This window comes from Adiantum capillus-veneris, chromosome 20 (genome assembly GCF_014529385.1).
Source record: "Adiantum capillus-veneris isolate H3 chromosome 20, ASM1452938v2, whole genome shotgun sequence".
Taxonomy (NCBI): Eukaryota; Viridiplantae; Streptophyta; class Polypodiopsida; order Polypodiales; family Pteridaceae; genus Adiantum; species Adiantum capillus-veneris.
In genome coordinates, this window is record NC_140950.1 from 1937091 (window position 1) to 1962677 (window position 25587).

Consider the following 25587-nt stretch of genomic DNA (forward strand, 5'->3'; position numbering starts at 1 on the left):
CCTTCGTTCCAATACTCCTTCGATGCACCCTCCCTATCTCTCACACGGATAGAGATCACACTCATATGTCAAGATTTGATCAGCTAGATATCAGGAGCACATGGATACTGCCGGCGCAAGATTTGGGCACAAAGATGGCTTTCTATAGAGAGAATCTTCTCCAACTCATGGAGGATGGTTTTGTGACTAAGCCTACATACATGGAGACACACTTATCTTATGGGATACGATGTGCTATTGGGCAGATACACACGTCCTCACATCAGTTTCAGATTGAGATTGCCGTATTTCGAGGGGTACTAACAGAGGCTAGGATATGTCATTTATGTTTCCTAGAGCGAGAGACAGAGCTGCATTACACATGTCACTATCCGATATACTATGAGATACAAGGCCGCTTCAACTATCTGTACAGAGAGGGTTTTGGACCTTTCTCTAGAGTCATGAGATACGAAGATCAAAGTTGTCTTGGATTGTTTCTACTAGAGCTGTGCAAACAGAGAGAGAGCTTGCTGAGGACATCATGGGAGAGCCAGTCTCAGAGACAGATCACAAATTTCTTTACACCGGCTAGGGGACAACCAGAGGAGTAGTCATCATAATAGATCTCAGATCCCACCCACACCAAAGGCACGCGGATCGATCGAGATATTGAGCTAGGCAGATCCAAGCGCCCATGACCATGGGGGGCCTCACATCATCGACGAAGGTGGCAACAAAGGATCCAATTCATCCTATCTCGACATGCGAGACGACCAGTCTGAGCATTGACCATGGAGGATATTGAGGAGATTCGACAACGGCCGATGAGGGATCTCATCTGATGATTTGTATCTCATTTGATCCATCTTTGTATTAGCTAACCCGTTATATCAGCCTTCACCCCTCCCCACCTATTTCGTCTCAGTTTCAATTTCTCAGTACTTTGTACTTTTGGTACTTAGACACTATATCAAATTCACCAATTGTAACTTTTGGTGTCATAGGTCACTTTGGCATCTTGAAGACGTTAATAGAACATTTCATCTCTCTCTCTCTCTCTCTCTCTCTCTCTCTCTCACAAACAAAAAACTACTAGGCTGGACTCTGCATGCAGAATCTGGGAAGAGAGAGAACTACTAGTCTGCATGCTGAATCTAGATTCTCTCTCTCTCTCTCTCTCTCTCTCTCTCTCTCTATCTCTCTTTTCGCTCGCTCGTGTGGAAGAAGGTAGAGCAGTAGGCGGGCAAACTGAGACTAGGAGCAGGGAGGGCAGAGACTGTGTGTGTGTGTGTGGTGCGAAGAGAGAGGGCGTAGTGGGTAAATGCAAGAGGTTTCTTTTCGCATACGGGGTAGAGGGCGGATGCCAGAGGCTGAGGGAGAGGTGAAGGCTTGCAAGTTACTGTGGCTCATTGAGCTTGTTGATAACCTTCTCTCTCTCTCTCTCTCTCTCTCTCTCTCTCTCTCTCCTTCCTGGGCAGAGAGCAGTTGACATGAGCCGGAGGAAGACAGAGAGGAAGGGTGACATAGGTGGAGGATGGCCTTGAGAAGAGGGGGAAATATTCGATGGATCTTAATAAAGAAATATGATTTCTTTATCAAAAAGCCAGTTAGGAGTACCACCTGGAATCAATATTCTTAATCTATAGGGGCGTTTCGTGTCACGCATCGCTCTCTCTGTCCCCGTTTTGTCTCGAATCCTTTGAGGGTGTTCTCGTTATTACCACAAGGGTTTTCTTAGCTTCATGCTCGCCGTCTCACAGCTGCTTTCAAGTGCTTTCTTGCTACATGCTGGCGAGAAGGAGTCTCCGTATATTCTAGGGTTAGCAGTTCCTCAGAGCGGATCTTCAAAATGGCGGGAGGCTCTGCGCCACGATTTGCTCCCGACGATCCCTCTCTTCCCCCGCCATGGAAAGCTCTCGTGGATGGCAATACTGGATATATATATTATTGGAATACAGACACAAATGTTACACAATATGAGAAGCCGTCTGCCTCATCGGGTGTGCCCCCTCTCCCTCCGGGTCCTCCCCCGGCCCCTTCCCTCTCTGGTGTCACCCCTAAACAAGCTTCCTTACCTGGTGTACCATCGTCTGATAGCAAGCCTCTCGAAAAGAGGAGTTCTGCAGGTACAGGCATGTCACCAGTTTCTGTGAGCAACAACCCTAACCGAATTGAGGAGATACATTCAATGGTTTCTCCGATGCGCATGTCAGGTTTAGGCTCAGGAAGTCGATTCTCATCAAGCAGAGGCCATTTGTTGGCTGACTTGCCTGACAGTATATATAGCAGCAACAGCAGCAATGCACCAAACCAGCAGCAAAGGTCACACATCTCAGAGCATCATGGCAGGCACATGCCTGAATATCATAGCAGATATGTGTCTGATCATCACAGCAGGTCTTCATCAGATCACCACGGAGGTCACTCATCAAGCAGGTCCACCTCAGATCACCATGGTGGGCATACGTCAGATCATCGTAGCAGGTCTATACCTGAATCTCAGGGTGGGCCCTTGCCCACTGGGCATATGTCTCACAATCATAACCGGCCACCTATGCCTGAGCATCACAGTGGGCAGATTGGCTTAGCGACTCCTAGGTCAGGACATACCGTATCTGGCGGTGGGTCAAGGTCTTCTGGACACGGTATGCCTGGTGGAGGCATGCATATGAATAACACTGATAGCTCTTGGGGAGCAAGCAGTGGCAGACATTCTCATGGCAGTCCCATAGGTCTCAAGGGAGCCCTGTCTTCGAGAAGCGAATATGATGGTGGTGGTGCTCGGAACGTACCCAAGCTAGCTGCTCTTCCAATTCCTCAACGACAACAGGTGCTTCTTCATGTCTTTTATGGGATTGTTTCTTACTAGAAAGTGGTTCAGAGGCGAATTTTGTGTATCCTGCAGTAACTTTTGTTTACACTTAACCCTTACATTAAACTTCTTGAAAGCAAGGAAGAGGTTCTAGCTCTATTCTTCTCCCTTTTAATATCAGGGGTGTATGGCAGAATGTCTGTCTGAACAAATTAATCATTCCTACAGTAGAAGGGAGAGGGTGTTTTGAAACGCTGAGTCCGTTACTTTGATTGAAAGTTTGGATTTTATGGAGCCATAAATTGGGCTGTGCTTTGTGATTCAGAAGCACTTCTGGGATGACACATTTCTGGATGCAATGTGTTCTTCAGGATGATAGTTGTTGTTCATCTTCAGAAGCTAGCTTTGAATAAGTCACAGCTACTTTGTTGTGATGAAGGGGTGTCCAAAAGTGAACATTGCCTTTTGCCAAAGTCACCTCAGTCCAGCAGCCAAGTCAAAGTATCAGACTGCTTCATGGCAGAACTTGGCATCGTTGGATGTACGGTCTATAGAATCAATTCAGATGCTCTTCACCCTTGAAAGTATTGGCAAATACGTTTGATGAGATCTGGCTCAAGCTCAACTTGAAGACTGCATGTTTTGCACGACATCTTTCTTCATAGTTGTGATTTGATGCCAGGAGATCCTGAGGTGATTCTAATAGAGAAAATTGCTTTGTGACAAGACGGGGGTGCAAGCTGACTTACTGAAGCGATCAGAATCTCAGCTCCCACCCTCTCCGGCAACTTCAAACTGCAGCAAGAAGTCTTTGTGGGCCAGCATTATTTGCAATATGCCCTCCCAGATTGCCGCCTGTCCAGATTCAATGATTTGCATCAAAGCTGAGTGAGCTGCCGAGAAATGCTATAGGAGCTGCGTAGGTTCAACTACACTTCACGTCTTCTTCTTGTTGACCAAAGTGGCTTTACGCTTGTCTCCTGGTGCAACATCTGAGACTAAGGCTGTCTCTTATTCTAGTAACTCCGCTCTTGCATGGTGCGCTTGTGGTTCTTAATGCCCAATAGCTTTTTGAAGCGGCATTCTTCACTGGTGGGCAAAGAATTTGTCCTTGCCAGCTTGTTCTGCTACCTTTGCTGGATGGGATTGTACCTCTGTCAAGGCTTCAGCTCTCTGTTCTTGATTGCAAGCTTCTGCCAGTTCCAGCTTGCTATGGACAGCAATGCATCACCTCAGGCACTGATTCTCGAGCTTTCGGAGAAGCCTTGAGGATGTTTTGATTTTTGCGAGGTGGGCCTCGACTGGTTTCGATTCACATGAAGCTGCAAGGTGGAGATGCCGAAATTAGATGCTCAGCATTGCAATGGTAGACAGAGCTGTTGAAGGAAGTTGTCATGCAGAGGAATAATTTAGTTGTCCAGAACGTGACATGGCTTAAGTCGAGGACAAAGTGGAGTTCCTGGGTAAACATAGAATAGCTTGTTTATATTTGTATTGTTTAATGGATTTTTCTTGCTGTTGATGAACAAGTGAACTATGCTTACTGTTGGATGTGTACATGTCAGTTATTTTTGATCTTTTTGGTGTGGAATTATGGTATGAAGTTGAGTTAGAACCTTTTGTGATAGTATGTGCCTATGTTCATGCTTTCCAAGTGGAATGTGTCATGATTTTACGGGATTTGCTATTCAAGCTCTTTGTGTTTGCCTATGGTGCCTCTTGGGTGGTCATGGCGTACAGTAAACTCTTGGCACTTGCAAAGGTGAATCTTTTTGTTTTTCATCCAAGAGAGAGCAGTTTTGTATTTTTGGATTGTCATCTAGGAGTCAGGTTTTTGGATAAACTGAGATATTTCTAATTCTTCTTAATGCATTTAATTCTATCTTGGTAAAGTGTGTATATTTGTTTTTATTTATGTTTGGGTTTACGTTAGAACTCTCTTCAGCTTTTTAATTTGTATAAATTCTATGACAGTATTAGTATGAGAATACAATCTAGGAGGATACAATCTAGATCTCCCCTCTAATAATAAGGTTGTTTTTGTTCACCACCAAGCGATTTTTTAAACAAGATTTTGGATTTTGTCTACCTCAAACCAAAGTAACCATCTTACCAAATTTTTGTCTCTTCTTTTAGTATGCCAAGCATGCTTTTGTATCTCTTAGAGTCAAATGAAACAATCAACACTTGTGAACACTTAACAAGGGGTGTGCAATATTTGTAGGTTCATATTTGCATACATTCACCTACCTAACCTTCATAATGTATGTTGGGTACTCTAAGCAACATCAATGTTGGCATTGATTGGTTTTGAGAACAAAATTTTTCTCGACTTGGAGAAGGTGCTTGAAATAGTGTTCGGGAAAAATCATTTTGAGTACATACATTATTCTATTTTTTGGATTTTCCTAGAGGAAAATTTCAAATTTTGAGTCGATTTTTATTAATTCTACGTTTTTTCTCAAAATCTAGGCAAGATTTTTCCTTTTCCTCTTTCTCTTAACTGGCATTTTTGGATTTCAAAGCAATATGACTGGAAGTTGAGACACTTTTCTTGAACACTGGCTGAAAATTTGCTTACTTAGTGAATATTTTAAAGTCTATTTCCATAGATAAGTTTCTATCCGAACTAATATGTTGGTTTTGAGGGATAGTGCACAATATATGCACCTATGAAAAACATAATTCATTGGACTAACATACTTGACTGCATTGTGCAGATAAATATGTAGAGAAAGAGCCATGTAAAATGTGATGAAAACTTTAGGCATTTGAATGAAGAAGTCAAACATTACCCGAATGAATGGTAAAGTAACGTTGAAAGTGACTCATATAAAGACAATGCCTGCTTCATGGAAGACAGGAAGTGTAGCAAACTGGTACCATTGTAGAAGGTGGCAAACTTTGTATCCTATAAAATTTAGGACAAAAATTGTGGACAATTGGTGCAAAAACTTAAAGCTTGAATAGACAAGGAAGAGAGAGAATTTGAATTAGGGGAGCTAGATTGCTCTTGCAGAAGAGTGGCGTGAATTACCACACATTGCCTTGTAGGCACTCCTTTCCTACACAATAGTAAAATAAGCGTGATGGATAGTATATAGAGTTGTTGGCTCAACGTCTTTTGTGTGGTCTAGACAGAGGACGGCCGATTATCAATACAAAAGGGGCCCTTAGCATTGTGTGTAGGCACATGGCTTCCCTTCAAGAATAGAAGCCTTAACGCAGTGTGTCAAAGTTTATGCATCTCAAGTGAATGCCTAGGGTGGCCTAGTTATTTAATTTGTTTAGTAGGTGTAGGTTTACTTGACATGACTATAGGTAGGGCAATTCGCGGAGGGGGAACATAAGGCCCATAAGTTAGTGTATCAGAGGCATCATTGTCCCCATTGTATAAGTTGGTGCAGCAAACTCTCTTTCTCTCTCTTGCATTCTCTCCCTAACTCTAGGCTTCCGTATCGTTGACTTTGACATGATATTAGAGCATTCGTCTCATTGATCTTGGGAAGAGAGCGACGGCACGGCGAGGGTCAGAAGAGGAGGACTGATAATAGCATTTTGGAATGCTCAGACTATGGGTGGCGTTTTTTGCAAGCCAAGCTCTAGCGTTTTGATAAGCTTCCCGACGGGGGTTCCTATACTCCCAACCGTGAAACTTTGTAGGCGGTAGGGGAGTTATTTGTCCAAGGTGTTTGGAAATGCAGCCCATTGCATAAATGGATCGACTCATCTTGGGATAGTAAAGCTAAAGGCAAGGGCAAGGTTCGAGTTTTGAGAAGGGGCAAAGGTGAGGGCAAGCTTGACGAGGATGACAATGGTAATGCTTCTACCTTGGAAATCAGCATGGCACACTTGTCACAAATTAGTGATGTGGCACACAATGGATAGAAGGGGGGGTTAGGGTTAAAAAGAAAACCTAGCCTTGACTAACTTGAAGAGCATGGCCGAGGGGCCTAAAAACCTAAAGTTTCCCAAAATTGCGTAAAGCTGATGATGTGGCATCCCAACACATAAATTACCGAACAGCTATTGACATCGCATCGTGATTGTAAAACGTGAAAGCTGTTGATGTGGCAACATTGTACGGACATTAGAGAATTGAGCATTAGCTTTTTGAGGATCAAAGCTTTTAGAATTGATGCTTTTGGGGATACCTGCTTTGTAGATGTCTAGTTTATAAGAGCCCTTGGGGCCATTCTTTGTCTGAGCACCTAGACGCAGAGTCGGGGAGAGTTGGACCCTTGAGAGTTGTACCTTCATGATCGGCAATCAAGAAAGGAATAACGAAAGGGATGCTAGTCTTTGGGGCCAATGCATTTGGGAATGGTTTTTTGTCGTCTCTCCTCTTCTCTCTCTCATACTTACAAGGAATGACAGTTTTCATGTCTCCGTTCCCCGTTCGCATTCTAGGTTCTCATTCTGAATCCCCATTCTATGTTTAGACGGAGTATCCGTAATAGGGAATGGCATTTCGTGGCAACTGCCGTTCCACGTTCCCGTTTCGATTTCCTGTTCCTGGTAACTATGCGAGTCTCTCTCTCTCTCTCTCTCTCTCTCTCTATTTATTCAAGTTCAGTTTAGTTTGTTGTAGTTTCTATTCATGTGTTGCCATTGACACTTCCGTTGCACGTGACAGATGACTTTATGAAAAGATGTACATTGAATTGGAAATTTTCTAGATTGAGCTTGTTTACATGTGCTCTTTCATCTATGTATTGATAGAGTATGTGTTGGAAAGATGAAATGTTTGAAACATATTGTCTGATGATGGATTTGATGAATATAGTACATCTAGATATCTGTTAGAGATCGGCGAGTCTGAATGTGATGGCCAAGTGAATGTGATACTAGTGCATCGAGATTTCTATATGGATGAGATGGTTGGATATTCTTGTTAAGTGCATCAAGAGTTTCGGAAGGATGGGATGGCTACACAGAGGTTTGGGCACATCAAGCTGGCCTAGATGAGATGACTAGATTGAATGTTCGCACCTCGGTATTTAGTGTCAACTAATTGTTTGATTTTGGGAAACACATGCTCTGTGAATGTAATGTCTTGTTTGGGATGGTCATTGGCATGTCTGCTTGAAAAATGAGAAAGGATTTGAATCTGATCGTGACAAGATTTAGTGGATCAAGACATCCATGAAAAGATCAACACGGTTTAGATGTGATTGCTAAATATGTTACAAGGATTTTGGGACCCTCGACAAGAATATGATCTAATTTATCAGTGACTGATGTCTTTGTGTAACTATTGGATGTGTGCAGTCTGGTGCATGGGTACCTAGAGTCAATGTCTATTGAGCTAGTTTTTGTCCTTTGTTTTGTAGGCCTACTCGAGGATGATTACATTTCTTTCAAGAGGGGGGTATGTCACAAATTAGTGACATGGCACACAATGGATAAAGGGGAGGCTAGGGTTTTCAAAAACCCTAACCTTGAGCGATTGGAAGAGCATGGCTGAGGGGCCTAAACCCCTAAAGATCTCCAAAATTGCACAAAGCTAATGACGTGGCATCCCAGCTTGTAAATCGCGGACCAGTTGTTGACGTGACACCCTAGCCGCAAAACACAGAAGTTACAGTAGCATACGGACAACAGAAAATTGGGTGCTAGCTTTTTGAGGATTAGAGCTTTTAGAATTGATGCTTATGGGGGTGCCTGCTGTTAGGACCCTTTGTATAGTTTATAAGAGCCCTTGGAGCCACTCTTTGACTAAGCATCACACGTAACGAGTAGGTGGACCCTCGAGAGTTTCCCATCACCTTTGGAGGGTGTCAGAAACTCAGTTCATTGGTTTTATAAAGTACGTTCAAAGCATGTACTCTTGGGCATTGATGATGTGAGTGTTGTTGTCCAAGCTGTGCATGATAAAGGTGATAATCTTATTCTTCTTGCTTGGACAAGCAGCGAAGTTGAGGTGACATATTGTCAAGTTTGGATCTTTGTACTTTTTGAGTTTCGTTTGCATCTTTCGCTCAAGAAACACAAATGAACTTCATTGCCATTTTTGATCCCTTGTAGTAAAGTCTTTATTTCTATTACTCATCACTAATGTGCATTTAGACCCTCAACTTTTGTACTGAAAAGGAAAAAGTAACTTTATCTCTGGCTCTATATGAATATCCTCGCTTTTGCTGGTACTCTCCTAAATCTGCCAGTCTCAATCTCTAGCTGATGCGATGACGTGCGCGTTTGACCAATAGCACATCGTATCCCATAGGATAAAGGAGTGTCCATATAGGCCGGTTTGATTACATATCCATCCTCTGTTAGTTGGAGGAGATGCTGTCTAGCAGCTCAAGGTGCTCCAATGCAAGCTGCCATCCTTTGCTCACCTCCTTGTCGGTCTCTTGACTCCTTCCCTGAAACTCAGGGTGTAAGGTGCAACGGAATGAATGTTTGAACTTTGCTCAAGATGAGTGCTCCAAACTGTGCTCAAGGTTCTTTTTTGTTCTTATGGAAGGGAGAGCCTTCCGTTCTTAAGGAGAGTGCAATGATCATAACAAAGTGAATGGACACTGTGCGTGCAAGTGCATATCGACGACGGGGATGGCGAGACCGATCTAAGGGCTGAAATCTGCTACTCTGTATTTGCTGTCCCAAAACGCTAATGGGCTGAAATCTGCTGCGGCTGAAAACGCAAGAGAAAACGCTGCCCTTGCTGGTCTTTATGGCTGAAAATCCGCGGTTCCTTGGGGCTGGAAACTGATGGTCTTTAGGGATGAAAAGTGCAAGTCTTTGTCTGCTGAAATCGCTATGTACACAAGGCGATGGAGGTCCAGAAAACGCTAGGCTGCATGGAGGAAAAACGCTAGCACTGAGGACCTCTGGCGATGCTTGCTTGGATAAAAAAACGCTAGGACTGTTGGGTCTCTTGCGGTGACGCTTGCTGATGGAAACGCCAAGGCCTGAGGTTGATGAAAAACGCTAGCATGGGGGATCTTCTGCTTGGAGGGAAAACCATCAAGGGGGTTCTTGCTGAGAAGTTGCCTGTTGAGCGATGGAGCTCCTGTTGCCTCTTCTGCCAATTAGTGCTAGTCTGGTTTGCTTATATACAAACTTGCTCAATTTGCCCTACCTACTTTCCAACAAAAGTCACTTAAAAATAATAAGTGAAAAATGTCAAAAATAGGGAAAATAGGCTAAATGCAGTGGAAAATTTCCCTGAAGGATTTTGAGGGGAATTCTTATGATCATGCTGTGTGCAACCAGAGGATATGCATCTACACTAAGTGTCTGGGCATGCACAGTCTGCGAACAGACTCACAAAATTGCCAGATCACTTCTAAATCTAGACTGACTGGACTGACTGAACCCTTGTTATGAAGTAGCTTGTCCATGGACACATAGGGTTGGATGTGTCCCGTGACATCCCCTCCTTTTCAAAGTGAGGTACTGGTGCCGAACTGTATGGCGTCGAGGGAGATCGCCAATAGCATCCGGAATCCTGGAAGGGACTCTTTGCCGGCCCACTCTGATGTGTGGATCCTGCGGTACTTGAACTTCAATAAGGTCTGCAACGCTTGCTTCTTTGGGCCGCGCCGAAAGCAACAAAGTCTTTTGTGGCTCCTTCAATGCTTCTAATTCGTGGAGAGTAATGCTTCTTTCTTCTTCAAGAATCTCCATGGCTGAAAATTCCTGAAACCATTTCCAACATAAAACCATGAACATACCTATTCCATGTAAAGTGAGTGGAAAAAATCTTGTCCTTCTCAAAGACTGTGCATGCAATGTAGATGAACAAAGAGACGGAGTGCCAAACCGTTCACCACACACATGCCAACAATGAGATCGAATCGTTCTCTTTTGATCTAAAGCAATCAACTGTGGCAATTCACAATGGAAATGCCCATGCTTGGTGCTCATTCTTTCTTGTGCTCTTTTTGCAACTGCGTCGTGCCAAGGGAGAGACATGGAATGTGACTTCCTTGAATGCATACTTTTCAGCTTTCCATGAAAAATCCGCGTGCTCAACGTACAATATGTCATGCCTAGAAAAAGGGATCACATAAAGACGTTGACGAAAATACAGGAAACGATCACGAATGAAACACTCGTACAATGCGTGCGTATGAATCATGCGAACACATAATTCCTCTGTGAGGGTTCTTTGGACCGAGGCTCGAGAGCCAAGATCGGTTCTTCCTGAAGGGGTTCTTTGGACCTAGGCTCGGGAGCCAAGATCGATCCTTCGTGATTGATCGAATTTGAAACAAGGTTAGCTTCGCTAGAAAAAGCATCACTAACTCATCATCCTTGTGAACAATCACGTCATCTTCATGCAACTCATCATGCTTGTGAGAAATCACATCTTGATCATGCAAATCATCATGCTTGTCAGTGTCATCCAAATCATCATGCTCATCATTGGCATTCAAACCAACATGCTCATCATTATCATTCAATTCATCATGCTTCTCATAATCATGCAGATCCTGTGTGTCATGCTTTGGAGATGAAGAGACTGAGAGAGTCTCCTTCTCCTGAATCCGTTCAATCTTCGCCTGCACATTAGTAATGAGAGAGGGAGAATGAACAACTTCCTCTCCACGAATGACAATGGGAGAGTCACTTTTGGCATTCAAAGTGAACGTATTTTCCGCGCAATCAATGAGAGGGTTAAGCTCACGCAACCATCAAATGCCCAAAATCATCACACATCCTGAGAGAGGAGAGACAAAAAATCTTCTACGGACAGCAGCTTGTTGAATTGTAAACAACACACCAAGACACTCTCTCGTGATGAGAGAGTCCATACCGGGAGCAAAGTTAGAGACCTCGAGAGGAGATTTTTGACTAACCTCTAGGCGGGCTTTCTCAACAAGAGAGGGACTGATCACATCATGCATACTACCTGGGTCAAACAATATGACAAAACGCTGTCCGTCATATGAACATAACATTTATTTAATGAGAGAATCATCAATGGGAGGGTCGGGAGAAACTTGGGGCACACTCGTGTTATCATTAATTGCATTGACAGAGGAAGTGGGTTCTGTGGATTCTTTAGATGCATTCGATACAAGCTTAGGACATGTTCTTTTTATGTGACCCTTAATGTGACAATGAAAACAACGACCTTCCTTAGAATAAGTGCTTTGCTCTTCCGACGTGATGTATCCTCCTAAAATTCCTTGTGCTACCTTTTCATCTGGCGTGAGCTTAGGTTTAGCAATTGTGTTAGCCTTAGCCTTCGGTTCATTGAAAGAATTCTTTTCTGAGAGACTGTTGGAAGATTGGTTAGAAGAGTTACCGTTATTACCATTCTGAGGGTTCTGAGAAGTCCGAGAGGTACTTGTGGAAGTCTTGTTCTCCTTAGGCTTTCCCTTGTTGTGCTTCATCTCGTGCAAGAGCAATCGCTACCGCCTTGTTGAGATCGATTGGATCGAGCACCTCAACGTTGTACTTGATATACTTGTCCAATCCATAAAGGAATGTCTCTTTGCATTCATCATCCGACTTGCGTAATTGTGTACCTAGCTGCGAAACACGATTAGAAAAAGACATAACCGGCATACCATTTTGCTTGAGAGCGTACTGATCTTCCTTCAATCGTGCGAGGTACTGAGGTGGCATAAACCGCGCCTTGAGCTTGTCTTGGAAATCAGCCTAATTGAAGGAAAGGGATGTGAATTCGTCGCCTTCCTCTAGGTGCACGGCTAACTGTGCCTCTTGCCATGCGTGGTACCAATTGATGGCATCACCGGCAAAGTACATAGCTGCCGTCAAAACTTTGCTATTTCATGTCTTCTTAGTTGTCGCAAAATAAGCATTAAATTGATGCAACCAAGAATGAATAACCGTAGCATCCATCTAACCATCATACTTACTGAAAGTCAACTTTTTTGTGACTTGGTTGTTGGAATCCGCATCGTGGCTTCGCCACTTGAGGAACTCCCACGATCTTTGGTTGGTTCGGATCTCGAGGCAAGAACTTGTCGAACCAATTCTTGAGTGCGGAGGTCTCTTTGAGCCTGACGCTCGGCCTCCAAGGCCGCTCGTCTTGCTTCAGATTCCTCTTGTCTTTGTGCTTTCCTTTCCTTCTGTTCATCGCGCTCGTGTTCCAAGGCAATGCGAGTCGCTTCTTGTTGTATGGCAATTCTTTCGTTGCGTTCTTCGAGCTCGCGTTCCAAGGCAATGCGAGTCGCTTCTTGTTGTATTGCATTTTTTTTGTTTCGTTCTTTGCGCTCGCGGTCCTTGGCTTCCTGTCGTTCTACTTTTCTTTCTAATTGTGCCATCATCTCCATCATCGACTTGACCATCACCTCCATAGAATTTGGTACAACTCGTGGCGTAGATGGGGAAGGGGGAGGGTCGGAAAAATCTCTTGGTGGGGAGAACTCTTCGTCGCCTCTCTCATGCTCATCACCTGTATGCGAAGTATCCATTCCGCTTCGGGTGACGACCATGCACTATGATCTTTGGTTCTTAAGTTCACGAGGAACTTGGGTTCTTGAGGGTCTTGGGTTCTTGGGTTCTTGAGGGTCTTGAGGTTCTTGAGGTTTTCTTTCGCTTGCAATCTGTGTTTGAGAAGCATCTTCTCTTCACCCGAGTTCTGCTCTTTTCCACGGGCGCACCCCTTGGCGGCCTTGCGCTCACACCAAGGTTGCTTTTTCCCACCTCACGTCGAGTGGTCGGCCGCTAAGTGCACGGTCCGCTCTCAATGAGTGAAAAGAGGCACAAGGGGAGACTGGACAAGCCCTTCTTTCTTGGGATTCCTGTCACTCTTTAAAAACACGATTAGGAATCGACACGCCCAAGCGAACTTGGGTTCGTGCGACCTCAACAAGCAAAAAAAATTCTTGTGATTCTTGTGGTTCTTTTCTTGAGTGATACAGAACACTGCGAAAGCTCTGATACCAATGTAAGGTGCAACGGAATGAATGTTTGAACTTTGCTCAAGATGAGTGCTCCGAACTGTGCTCAAGGTTCTTTTTTGTTCTTATGGATCTCCCTTCCGTTCTTAAGGAGAGAGTGCAATGATCATAACAAAGTGAATGGACACTGTGCGTGCAAGTGCTTGAGAGTGAGAGATAGAGAGAAGAGATACGACACCAGAGACGACGTAAAACCCTCCTCCGAAGGCCCCACTCTCGTCGGCGAGAGTGGTCTACTATTGATTGCGCAAACTGGTACAAAGTGAATGCATGTGACTGATACAAGTCTAGGCTCGATCGATGACGACGACGGGGATGGCAAGACCGATCTAAGGGCTGAAATCCGCTACTCTTTATCTGCTGTCCAAAAACGCTAATGGGCTGAAATCTGCTGCGGCTGAAAACGCAAGAGAAAACGCTGCCCTTGCTGGTCTTTATGGCTGAAAATCTGCGGTTCCTTGGGGCTTGAAACTGATCTTTAGGGCTGGAAACTGCAGGTCTTTGTCTTCTGAAATCGCCATGTACACAAGGCGATAGAGGTCTAGAAAACGGTAGGCTGCATGGAGGAAAAACGCTAGCACTGAGGAATTCTGGTGATGCTTGCTTGGATCAAAAACGCTAGGACTGTTGGGTCTCCTGCGGGTGAAGCTTGCTGATGGAAACGCCAAGGGCTGAGGTTGATGAAAAACGCTAGCACGGGGGATCTTCTGCTTGGAGGGAAAACCACCAAGGGGGTTCTTGCTGAGAAGTTGCCTGTTGAGCGATGGAGCTCCTGCTGCCTCTTCTGCCAATTAATGCTAGTCTAGGTTTGCTTATATACAAACTTACTCAATTTGCCCTACCTACTTTCCAACAAAAGCCACTTAAAAATAATAAGTGAAAAATATCAAAAATAGGGAAAATAGGCTAAATGCACTGGAAAATTCCCCTGAAGGATTCTGATGCGAATGCTTAGATCATGCTGTGTGCAACAGAGGATATTGTCACCAGGAGGTGTATTTTTCCTGTTGCCTTCCGTAAATAAGTATTAGATATATTTATTTTATTTTTACTTGTTTGTCCCAAGACCCTTGAAAAGGTGCAAGTGGACATTGCATGGCCAGTGTGAAACGGTTGCAGCCAAATGGGTTTCACATCGGGGATCTAGGTCGGTCAGACAGGGATTGCCCGGGCCAGTTAGCATTGAATTTTGATGAGTATGGAAGCTCGTGTGCGCCAAACTGGAATTTGGGCCACTCGTCAAGTCACTGCAACTTTATAAGTTGAAAGGGGTCAGTAAATTAACCCACATTGTAGATGTTGGTCAAATGGTAGTCTTCAATGATGGTCAGGAGACCGATAGGGACGCCATGGAAGCATCTCCTAAAATTTAGGGAACTGCTATTTTTGACCGGAAAATGTGTTCGCGTCATTAGCTCTGGAATGACAAGGGGAACATTTTATTGCTCTGCTGCCAAGTCAACTGACGCACCAGTTGAGATATTTTTAGCAGGGAAAGCCCAAACTCGGAAACTGGGCGACGTGTCAGCCTGTGAGCGATTCTGCCACTCTGGGAGGCAAAAACGAGCTGCATATCAACAAAGGGGATGCCATTTTCAGCATGAGGTGGATTGTAGCAGGTACAGAAGCTATGGAATGCTTACCTTGCCCTCTATGCACAGTATGGTGACGGGAGTGATGCCCCGCACGCTACATACTGCTCTCTTTCTCCCCTACGTACTGTATGTTATGCCCCACTAGTGGGCTTCTCATTTGACCTATGTACAATTCTGGGGGTTTATGCGCGTTTGCCAAGGCAAGAGCCTTCTGAACAGGAACCGGATTAGCTAATTGCTAATCCCCCACAGGTACGCACAGTTGCATCACAAAAGATTGCGAGTTTGGAGAGTTTTCTCGCGTGAAAACTCGTCCAATTCACAGGGGAACTATCCCATTGCGTGCGGGAGACCTTGGGACACGTGTAGGCGTGTTCGCTCCGCTAAAAACGATCCGAAACAGGGAATTACAGCCTGCTGTGTTTTTTTGCAGGTTTAGGGTTTCGCACCTAAACTACAAGGGAACATCGGGGGAGCCTCGTGAGAGCCTTGGGATGAGTGTACAGGCTTTTGGGCTCTCGGCAGTGAAAAACAGAGAATTGCAGCCCGCTGAATTTCTGTGACAGCTCACCAGAAAGCTTCCAGATATCGAGGGAATTCGTCCTAGACAGGTGTTTTTGACCTACAGGGGTTTTTGCGCCGTTATGCTGTCGAAATCCGGTCGAAAACCTGTGTTTTCAGCCCTTGCCAGGTTTGGACAGCTTTGTGAAAGCTTGTGCTAAGTGGTCGGATCGTCTACCTTAATTTGAATAAAGAAATACCGAAAGGGGCGCCAGTCTTTGGGGCCTACAGGGTGTCGGTCTCGTGTGCGCAGTGACATTCTAGTCGCTGGACGCAACTGTGTTCTCTTCCCTTCTCAGTGCTTTGTGTAAAGTTAACAGGTAATTGAAATAGTACCGCCCTCTACGTTGTACGGGCCGGTTATATGGTTCCATCGACGGGATAGTCACTTTTTCTTCAAAAAGTGCAGCGTGGATTGTTGTGGGTGAAAGCAACACAGAGCTTGTCGATATCGCAGAGAAGAGAGACCAAGTACCTGAAGAGGGATCTTCCTCACATGGCACAGAGAAAATTCCTTCAACTCTTCAAGAAGAGGACAGGTTGTTTAGAACTTAACTGCGTTGTTGCATGGACATGTTTCAGCAGCTGGCTAACAACCCAAGGATGCAGGAATTCTTACAGGCTCCGACACAGGGTTTTCAGCCTCCTACACAGGGCATAACTGAGCCGTTGCAGGAAAAGGAGATTTCCAATGCGCAGAGGACTCATGATGCTCGAGGGAAAGCCCATGTGGTTGAGCAACTAGCGGTGTCCAATGATCCAAAGCAACTTGCTTTAACTGGACAGGAACCGTTTGTGAATGGTCAAGGGAGCAATGAACAGGCTATGCGTCAGACCCTTCCATTACCTAATACTTATCCTGGTTATTTTGGAGGTGGTTCAGTGTTTCAAGCTATGGCTGGACCTTCCACAGGTTATATGCCAGGGAATGTGTTCGGGACAATGCAAACAGGCATGGGTAACCCTATGTACGCGAACATGGGTGTCCAACCTGGTTTTCAGGGTGCCTATGGCCAGTTTCGAGTGCCTGGAACACAATTTGGTATGGCTGGTTTTTCGCAGCCATACGTACAAAATGCAGATATGACAGGGAAAACAGTTGATGCGAGTGCTGGAATGAACACTCATGGAGCACCACTGCTACAAGCACCTGTTTATGATAATGTGGCTCCTTTGAGTCAGCCTAAGGATTACAAGGAAGGTGGGCAGGGAGTGAAGTTTGAAACTTTCAGAGGAACTGAGGACCAATTAAAGGCTTTGACCTTTATACAGCAGTTCGATGCAGCTTATGCTGGAGGCAACTTCACGGAATCTTCAAAGATACGCAAGGTTGCCACTTTCTTGAAAGGGAATGCGCTCCAATGGTGGACCGCATTGTTGAACCAGGGTCAAGCCCCAACAACGTGGGTCCAATTCAAACAACTTTTTGGGCCTGCATGGTTGACAAACACTTGAAAGAGAAGCTGACTTCAGATCCGGTAATTATTTTGCCAGACCTTTCTAAACCTTTTGTGGTTCAATGTGATGCGTGTGGCCATAGTCTTGGTGCAGTTCTAATGCAGAATGGCCGATTAGTCGCATATGAGAGCAGAATTCTTTTGAAGACTGAAAGGAACTTGCAAGTCTATGAGAAAGAATTGCTGGCAGTAATTCATGCTCTCACTAGTTGGAAACACTATTTGCTAGGGGCTGATTTTGTTGTCCAAACGGATCATCAAACCTTGCGATATTTTCTTACACAAACGAAGTTGTCTGAGAAGCACATGCGATGGGTAAACTTCTTGTCAATGTTCCATTTTCAGATTGTGCATGTGCAAGGGAAAAAGAACGTGGTGGCTGATGCGTTGTCACGAAAGCCCCAAATTTCAGCAGTGTCAATTCCGTACCATTGTGAACTAGACGAAATGAAGACACAATATGCTGAAGATTCAGATTTTGCAAGGATCTATGACCAGCTTGTTGATGGGCAACATCATGAGCACTATATGCTTAAGAATGACTTTCTCATAATGCATGGAAAGTTATGCGTTACTAAACAGTTACGGCCAAAGATTTTGATGGAAAGTCATGCTTCACCTTATGCTGGGCATCGTGGAATTGATGCGACAGTGAAAGGGGTTGAGGCATTCTTCTATTGGCCAGCTTTGCGTCAAGATGTTGACACATTTGTAAGATCATGCTTAGTATGCCAAAAAGTCAAATTTGACAGACAAAAGCAACCGGGATTGTTGCAGCCATTGCCGATCCCTGATAGGCCATGGGAAAGTATAGCAATGGACTTTATCTTTGGTCTTCCAAGGACGCAAACAGGAAACGATGGGATTTGGACTATCATTTGTAGGTTCAGTAAGCAGGCCCATTTCATTCTTGTTAGGAAGAAGATAAAGCCATAACACATGGTCAAGATATTCATGAGCAATATCTTTAAATATCATAGGATGCCTCAGTCAATTGTCAGTGACAGGGATCCACGTATGACGAGTCTTTTCTGGAAGGCATTGTTTGAGAACATGGGCACTACGCTCAAGTTCTCTTCTTCGTTTCATCCGCAAACTGATGGACAGTCAGAAGAAGCAAATTCTACTGTCTTGGATCTACTCAAATGTTATGTCTCAGAGCACAAGGCAACTTGGGAACACCATCTCCCATTGGTTGAATATGCTTACAATAACACTGTGCATACATCAACAGGTAAGGCACCATTCGACATAGTGGAAGGAGGAAAGAAAGTCCCACCCATTTTGCAGACTAAGGACAAGATATTTGAGGCAGACAAGTATGTGCAAGATATGGATGAAACATACAGGAAGATAAAGATTGCTCTTGAGAAGACTCAGGCTAAGCAAAAGAAAGCTGCTGATTGTCACCGTCGTGAACTTGTATTTTTACTTGGTGATTGGGTACTTTTGCGCTTTGAAAAGGCCAGGTTAAGGAAAAGGAAAGGCAAGGAACGCTTGTTTCTGAAGCTCAGTATGCGATATTACGATCCTTTTCAGATTTCAGAAAAGATCAGCGATGTAGCTTACAGGTTAAAGCTACCAGAAGGCTGGAAAATACATAATGCTTTTCATGTCAGCCTTCTAAGGCCCTTTGTTGGTGATGTGCCAGAGAATATGCTTGATGAGGAACAACCCGAAGTGGAAGAATTGGATGAAATCCTTGTTCCTGAACAGATATTGGCACATAAGAAAGAAAGGTTAGAGGAAAGGTTGCAAGACGCTATTTGGTGAAGTTCAAGAACTATCCATCATTAGATGCCAAATGGATGGAAGAGTCTGAATTGCTTGATTCACCTCAGCTATTGCAATTGTATCTTGAAGCCTTTCAAATGGAACCCACAGTGACTTGATGCAGCCTTTTTGGAGCAAGGCAAGAGCATGGTTCATGATGCTCAAGAGAGTAGTTAAGCAATTGTATCTAACTTTCTATAGAGAATTTAGCTAGAGAAGTTTGTGCTCAAGAGTACACTAGAAGACTTCTATGCCTGATATATGTGTCGTAGCCAGGTTGGTGGGATTGTTTAATCGTCCAACGCTACATTTCCGGAAGCATGTATATCTTGGATTCCCATCATAGAATATATGTGATATCAGGAGATATCTGTATGTATTATTGGCATGCAAGCGAGGTCGCTTGCAGTATTTCAAGGGTGGGGTGTGTCACCAGGAGGTGTATTTTTCCTGTTGCCTTCCGTAAATAAGTAATAGATATATTTATTTTATTTTTACTTGTTTGTCCCAAAACCCTTGAAAAGGTGCAAGTGGACATTGCATGGCAAGTGTGAAACGGCTGCAGCCAAATGGGTTTCTCACATCGGGGATCTAGGTCGGTCAGATAGGGATTGCCCGGGCCAGTTAGCACTGAATTTTGATGAGTATGGAAGCTCGTGTGCGCCAAACTAGAATTTGGGCCACTCGTCAAGTCACTGCAACTTTATAAGTTGAAAGGGGCCAGTAAATTAACCCACATTGTAGATGTTGGTCAAATGGTAGTCTTCAATGATGGTCAGGAGACCGATAGGGACGCCATGGAAGCATCTCCTAAAATTTAGGGAACTGCTATTTTTGACCGGAAAATGTGTTCGCGTCATTAGCTCTGGAATGACAAGGGGAACATTTTATTGCTCTGCTGCCAAGTCAACTGACGCACCAGTTGAGATATTTTTAGCAGGGAAAGCCCAAACTCGGAAACTGGGCGACGTGTCAGCCTGTGAGCGATTCTGCCACTCTGGGAGGCAAAAACGAGCTGCATATCAACAAAGGGGGTGCCATTTTCAGCCTGAGGTGGATTGTAGCAGGTACAGAAGCTATGGAATGCTTACCTTGCCCTCTATGCACAGTATGGTGACGTGAGTGATGCCCCGCATGCTACATACTGCTCTCTTTCTCCCCTACGTACAGTATGTTATGCCCCACTAGTGGGCTTCTCATTTGACCTATGTACAATTTTGGGGGTTTATGCGCGTTTGCCAAGGCAAGAGCCTTCTGAACAGGAACCGGATTAGCTAATTGCTAATCCCCCACAGGTACGCACAGTTCCATCACGAAAGATTGCGAGTTTGGAGAGTTTTCTTGCGTGAAAACTCGTCCAATTCACAGGGGAACTGTCCCATTGCGTGCGGGAGCCCTTGGGACACGTGTAGGCGTGTTCGCTCCGCTAAAAACGATCCGAAACAGGGAATTACAGCCTGCTGTGTTTTTCTGCAGGTTTAGGGTTTCGCACCTAAACTGCAAGGGAACATCGGGGGAGCCTCGTGAAAGCCTTGGGATGAGTGTACAGGCTTTTGGGCTCTCGGCAGTGAAAAACAGAGAATTACAGCCCGCTGAATTTCTGTGACAGCTCACCAGAAAGCTTCCAGATATCGAGGGAATCCGTCCTAGATAGGTGTCTTTGACCTACAGGGGTTTTTGCGTCGTTATGCTGTCGAAATCCGGTCGAAAACCTGCGTTTTCAACCCTCGCCAGGTTTGGACAGCTTTGTGAAAGCTTGTGCTAAGTGGTCGGATCGTCTACCTTAATTTGAATAAAGAAATACCGAAAGGGGCGCCAGTCTTTGGGGCCTACAGGGTGTCGGTCTTGTGTGCGCAGTGACATTCTAGTCGCTGGACGCAACTGTGTTCTCTTCCCTTCTCAGTGCTCTGTGTAAAGTTAATAGGTAATTGAAATAGTACCGCCCTCTACGTTGTACGGGCCGGTTATAGATATGCATCTACACTAAGTGTCTGGGCATGCACGGTCTACGAACAGACTCACGAAAGTGCCAGATCACTTCTAAATCTAGACTAACTGGACTGATTGAACCCTTGTTATGAAGTAGCTTGTCCACGGACACATAGGGTTGGATGTGTCACGTGACACAGGGTCAAGCACATAAGCTGCCGCATGAAGTGGAGAGTAGTATCCATTCCACCTCGACTCACACAAGCCATGAATCTCCGCATACTGAACATTGTCAGACACAAGCTTCTCAAATTTATTTGATCCATGGCTTCGTAGACTTTGCCGATGCATGGCTGCAAGCCATCCACAACTCGAAGTAGGTGTAGAATAGGCTTGACCGTGGCGTCAAGATCTTCACCTCCTCCCATCAAGCGGCGTCGTCGGCCCATTCTCGGCATTTCAATCCTATTGTTGATGTAGACTCTGGCATGGCCTGGAACTCATCACTGAGAAAGAGGCCCCTAAAGGCCCCGCTACATGTAGACAAGCGGCCTAGCATAAGCCAATTGAATGCAAATCTTGTCTCTGAATATTTGAGCAAGGACAAGTGGCTCCTCTGTAAGAACTCATGGCGCACTTGTTGATGGTTGAGCACAAAGGAGACAATTTGAGAGGCGTCACCAATGGTGGGTGAAATCCATGACAAGCTCCCTATGTCCTTGAGGAGGTTATTGAGGCAATGCGCCATGCAAAATGTGACATGGATGCTGGCATACATGCCCTCAATGATAGCGCCGACTGCCCTATTTGACGCCTCTCCATCTGCAACCATACAAAGGACATTCTCCGGGCCGGTGATCTCTATGGTGCTTGTCCACTATGCAGCAAGCATCTCCGCGGCCTTGCCACTGTCAGATGCATCATGTGACTCCACAAAGTATATCTCCCCCCGAGAGTAGGCCACCACTCCGTGGATGGACCGCTTGCGGGTGTCGCTCCATCCATCTACAAGGAGAGAGATGCCATTGGTCTCCCACAAATCCTTTGTTGCTTTGGCTGCTTGCTCCACGGCAAGCTTCTCTTTGTCAAGGAGGGTGGTGCGAAGCCTCTCCGACGAAGGTGGCACATAAGAGGAGCCATATTTCCCTATTTTCGTAACCATGGTTCGAAAGTATTGAGACCTATCCACACAATATAGAGCATGTTGTGTTAGTATGGAGAGTCGAGAGTCCAGACCCCATAATGAATACAAAATGGGAGATTGCAATGTGCATATGCCAAGGGAAACTCACCGCGAAGCATGGAAGGCAATGTGGTTGTGGAAGAAGAATCGGGCAATCGACCTATCCACCTCTTCCTTCAATTTAGGATTCCAATTTTCGTTGAGGATGCTTTGGCGATGCGCAACGGAAGAGGACGGTGTAGATGCATTTGTCTTGAAAGCTTGAGAGGTGTCGTCAAGGTTGGCTTCCCTTTGCTCTCATGGTGTCGCCGTGGCGCAAGGATCAATGGCAACAAAACGGCTCCTCTTGGCCGCTTCCGTGACCTCATACACCTGGAGCTTCTCAAGAAGCTCCAACCTCTTCTCACGAGATACTTGAGGGCAAAACTTCACCTCGTGACCGGGTTCGTGAAGAAGATGGGCTCGCACTTTGTTTGCACCATCCGTTCTCTTGTACGGGCATAGCTTGCACGTCCATGGTCTTGCACCGCCACCTTTACCACGCGTGGTAGTTTCGACTTCATCCCACCACGAGCATGTTTGCACGGCGGGCCTCCTTCGAGAAGAGCTTGCTTGAGAAGTGGACTTAGCTTGAGATGACATGATGGTGGAGAGAGAGTAGAGCTAAGAGCTTAGATGAGAGCTTGTGTGGAGAGAGAGTAGAGGAGAGCTTTAAAGTTGAGAGGGTAGAAGAGGGAGAGAGTGGGTTGTAACAGACTTGGACACTCCAAGTCAAGAATCTACCACGACAACACCAAATAACCACTTCAAAACAGTTCATAGTTTACAATTGATTCAACACTGGCCCGGCGGAGTTCCGTGCCTAGAGATAGTGGCCCCAAAGACTGGCGCCCCTTTCAGTATTTCTTTTTGTATTAATCTGAGTTCAAAGTACAAGAGTGCGGGTACACTTAGACTCTGCGTCAGGAGGCTCTGAGTTGTGAGAGGCCTACCCGTGTTTTTAAAGGTTACAAGGGTTGCCAAAAGCAGAGCCCAAAAGCTGAAAATCAAAAGCTCCAGTAAAAGCTTGTGCTTTTTTTTTTCCTCTCTCAAGTTCTCTCTCTCTCTCTCTCTCTCTCTCTCTCTCTCTCTCTCTCTCTCTCTCTCTTGCCCTAGAATTTTAAAGCAAAAGAGTTATCATTCTCTCTCTTTCAATTTGCGTATAAAAAGCAATATCCAAAAACTGCCGTACAGCCAGCGCAAATCACACCGCAAATTCCGCCACAAATCTCGGACGTTCGTACTGTTGCCACATGTCATGCCAGAATTAGGGTTAGGGTTTTTGGCAGAATTAGGGTTTCAACAGAATTAGGGTTTCGAGCAGCCACATCATCACTTTTGTGACATACTCGCCTCTTGAAACCATTGTAATCGCCCTCGATTACGTTTGCAAAACAGACTGAGGCCATAAACCGTCTTAGCAGACACTGACTGTTAGTACCTACGTACTAGGAACACACATCTAGCACATGTACCAATCTCCAATCACATCACACGACATCACAGGACATCACTAGACATCACAGGACATCACATGACATTCAACATTCATTCGGATCTTAGACCGTGATTTATCGGCAATGTAGCTAGCAATCGCATCTAGATCCAGTCAGGACCTCATAGATGGCCGATTGACTAACCCCTATTGCAACCGTGTCTATTCAAGATCAATTAGACCAAAATGCTGCAGTCATTTCGTCTATCAGTTCTTGCACTTACAAACAAGTCAAAAACCAATCAGTTTCATATTCAGGATTTCATAAAGTCATACAGCAGAATATTGTCAGCTCTCAGTATCCCTGAAGCTCAAAGAGACATCAGTGACTCTAGTATTCTAAAATCAAGGTATCTGTTGACAAAGGATCGGAGTAACTCCCCTCTTGTGCATCCCACTACACCAGATCTCCGGCCAAGCTGAATTCTGGGTTCCATTTGGAGTAGACTATGCTAAACCAAAAGCTTCGAGGTAAAGTTTCACAATTTGAGGAGTATCTCCTCCTCCATCCACTTCGCATCCAATGCAAGATAGTTCTTGAATTTAACCAAGAACTGCCTTCGGACTTTACCTTTATTCTTTGTGTCCTTATGTGCCAAAATCTGTTCAGGAACAAGGATCTCGTTTTCTTCCACTTCGGGTTGCTCATCAGGCTCCCCATCATCAGGCACATCACCTTTAAAAGGTTTCAAGAGACTCACATGGAATGCATTGTGAATCCTCCAAGTGTCAGGCAGTTTCAATCGGAAGGAGACATCATGGATCTTTTCAGAGATCTGGAAAGGTCCGTAGTATCTCATACTAAGCTTTGGAAAAAGGCTCTCCTTTCCCTTCTTCTTTCTCAAGTGCGCCTTCTCAAAACGTAAGAGCAAAAGCCGTGTCTAAGTTGCGCGTATACTCATCCGCTTCAAAAATCTTATCTTTCGTGCTTAGGAAGGGTGGAACCTTCGCAGCACCTTCAACAATCTCAAATGGCGCCTTCCCCGTCGAAGAGTGTATCGTGTTATTGTAGGCAAATTCCACCAAAGGTAGATACTTTTCCCATTGAGTCTTCTAATCCGAGATATAAGACTTCAATAAATCTAAAACCACTGAATTGGCAATCTCAGATTGCCTGTCAGTCTGCGGGTGGAACGATGACGAGAACTGCAACCGCGTGCCAATGTTCTCCCAAATTGCCTTCCAAAACAAACTCGTAAATCTGGGGTTCCTGTCGGAGGCAATCGTCTCAGGCATGCCATGTAATCTGAAGATCTGGGCCACAAACAGTCTCGCTAAGTGATCTGGCTTGATTGTTTTCTTCATTGGAATGAAATGAGCCTGCTTGCTAAATCTGTCAGTAACAGTCCAGATACCATCGTGACCACTTTGTGTTCTCGGGAGATAAAAAATGAAATCCATTGCAATACTTTCCCAGGGGCGCGTGGATATGGGCAAAGGCTGTAACAATCCCTGTGCTTTATGCCTGTCAAACTTGACCTTCTGGCATACCAAGCAACTGCGCACGAACTCTTGTACATCCTTCTTGAGTCTCGGCCAAAAGAAGTATCTCTCTCTACCCCTTTCATGGTGGTAGCGATGCCGCGGTGATCCGTAAAAGGTGGACAATGGCATTCAGTCGTAACCTTTTCCCTCAACGGCTGTGTAACGCACAACATGGTTTTTCTCATCAAGTAGCCATCCCGAATAGAATATCCCGCTACTGTCTCCCCATCCCGTATCTGTGTGAAAACGTTTGCAAAATCTGTATCTGTGGCATACTGGTCGACCATATCCTCGAAGCTCCTATGATGTATCGCGGAAATAGCGAGAACCAACGGCTTCCGAGACAAAGCATCTGCCACCACATTCTTCTGTCCCTGCACATGGACAATCTGG

General features: G+C 45.0%; 1 protein-coding gene across 2 annotated transcripts in view; it reads left to right on the forward strand.

Annotated features, from left to right (window-relative positions):
• Positions 1–1663: 1663 nt before the first annotated feature.
• The window catches only part of LOC147431992 (DEAD-box ATP-dependent RNA helicase 40-like), a 46916-nt gene continuing 22992 nt past the window's right edge, over positions 1664–25587 (forward strand). The window contains exon 1 of one of the 2 annotated variants that reach the window (XM_086491810.1): positions 1664–2812. In XM_086491810.1, coding sequence (XP_086347936.1) covers positions 1832–2812 — 981 coding nt within the window. In that variant the 5' untranslated portion in view covers positions 1664–1831. Of the gene's footprint in view, positions 2813–2870; positions 4258–25587 lie in introns of those variants that run through there. The other variant, XM_086491811.1, reaches the window with a different exon arrangement.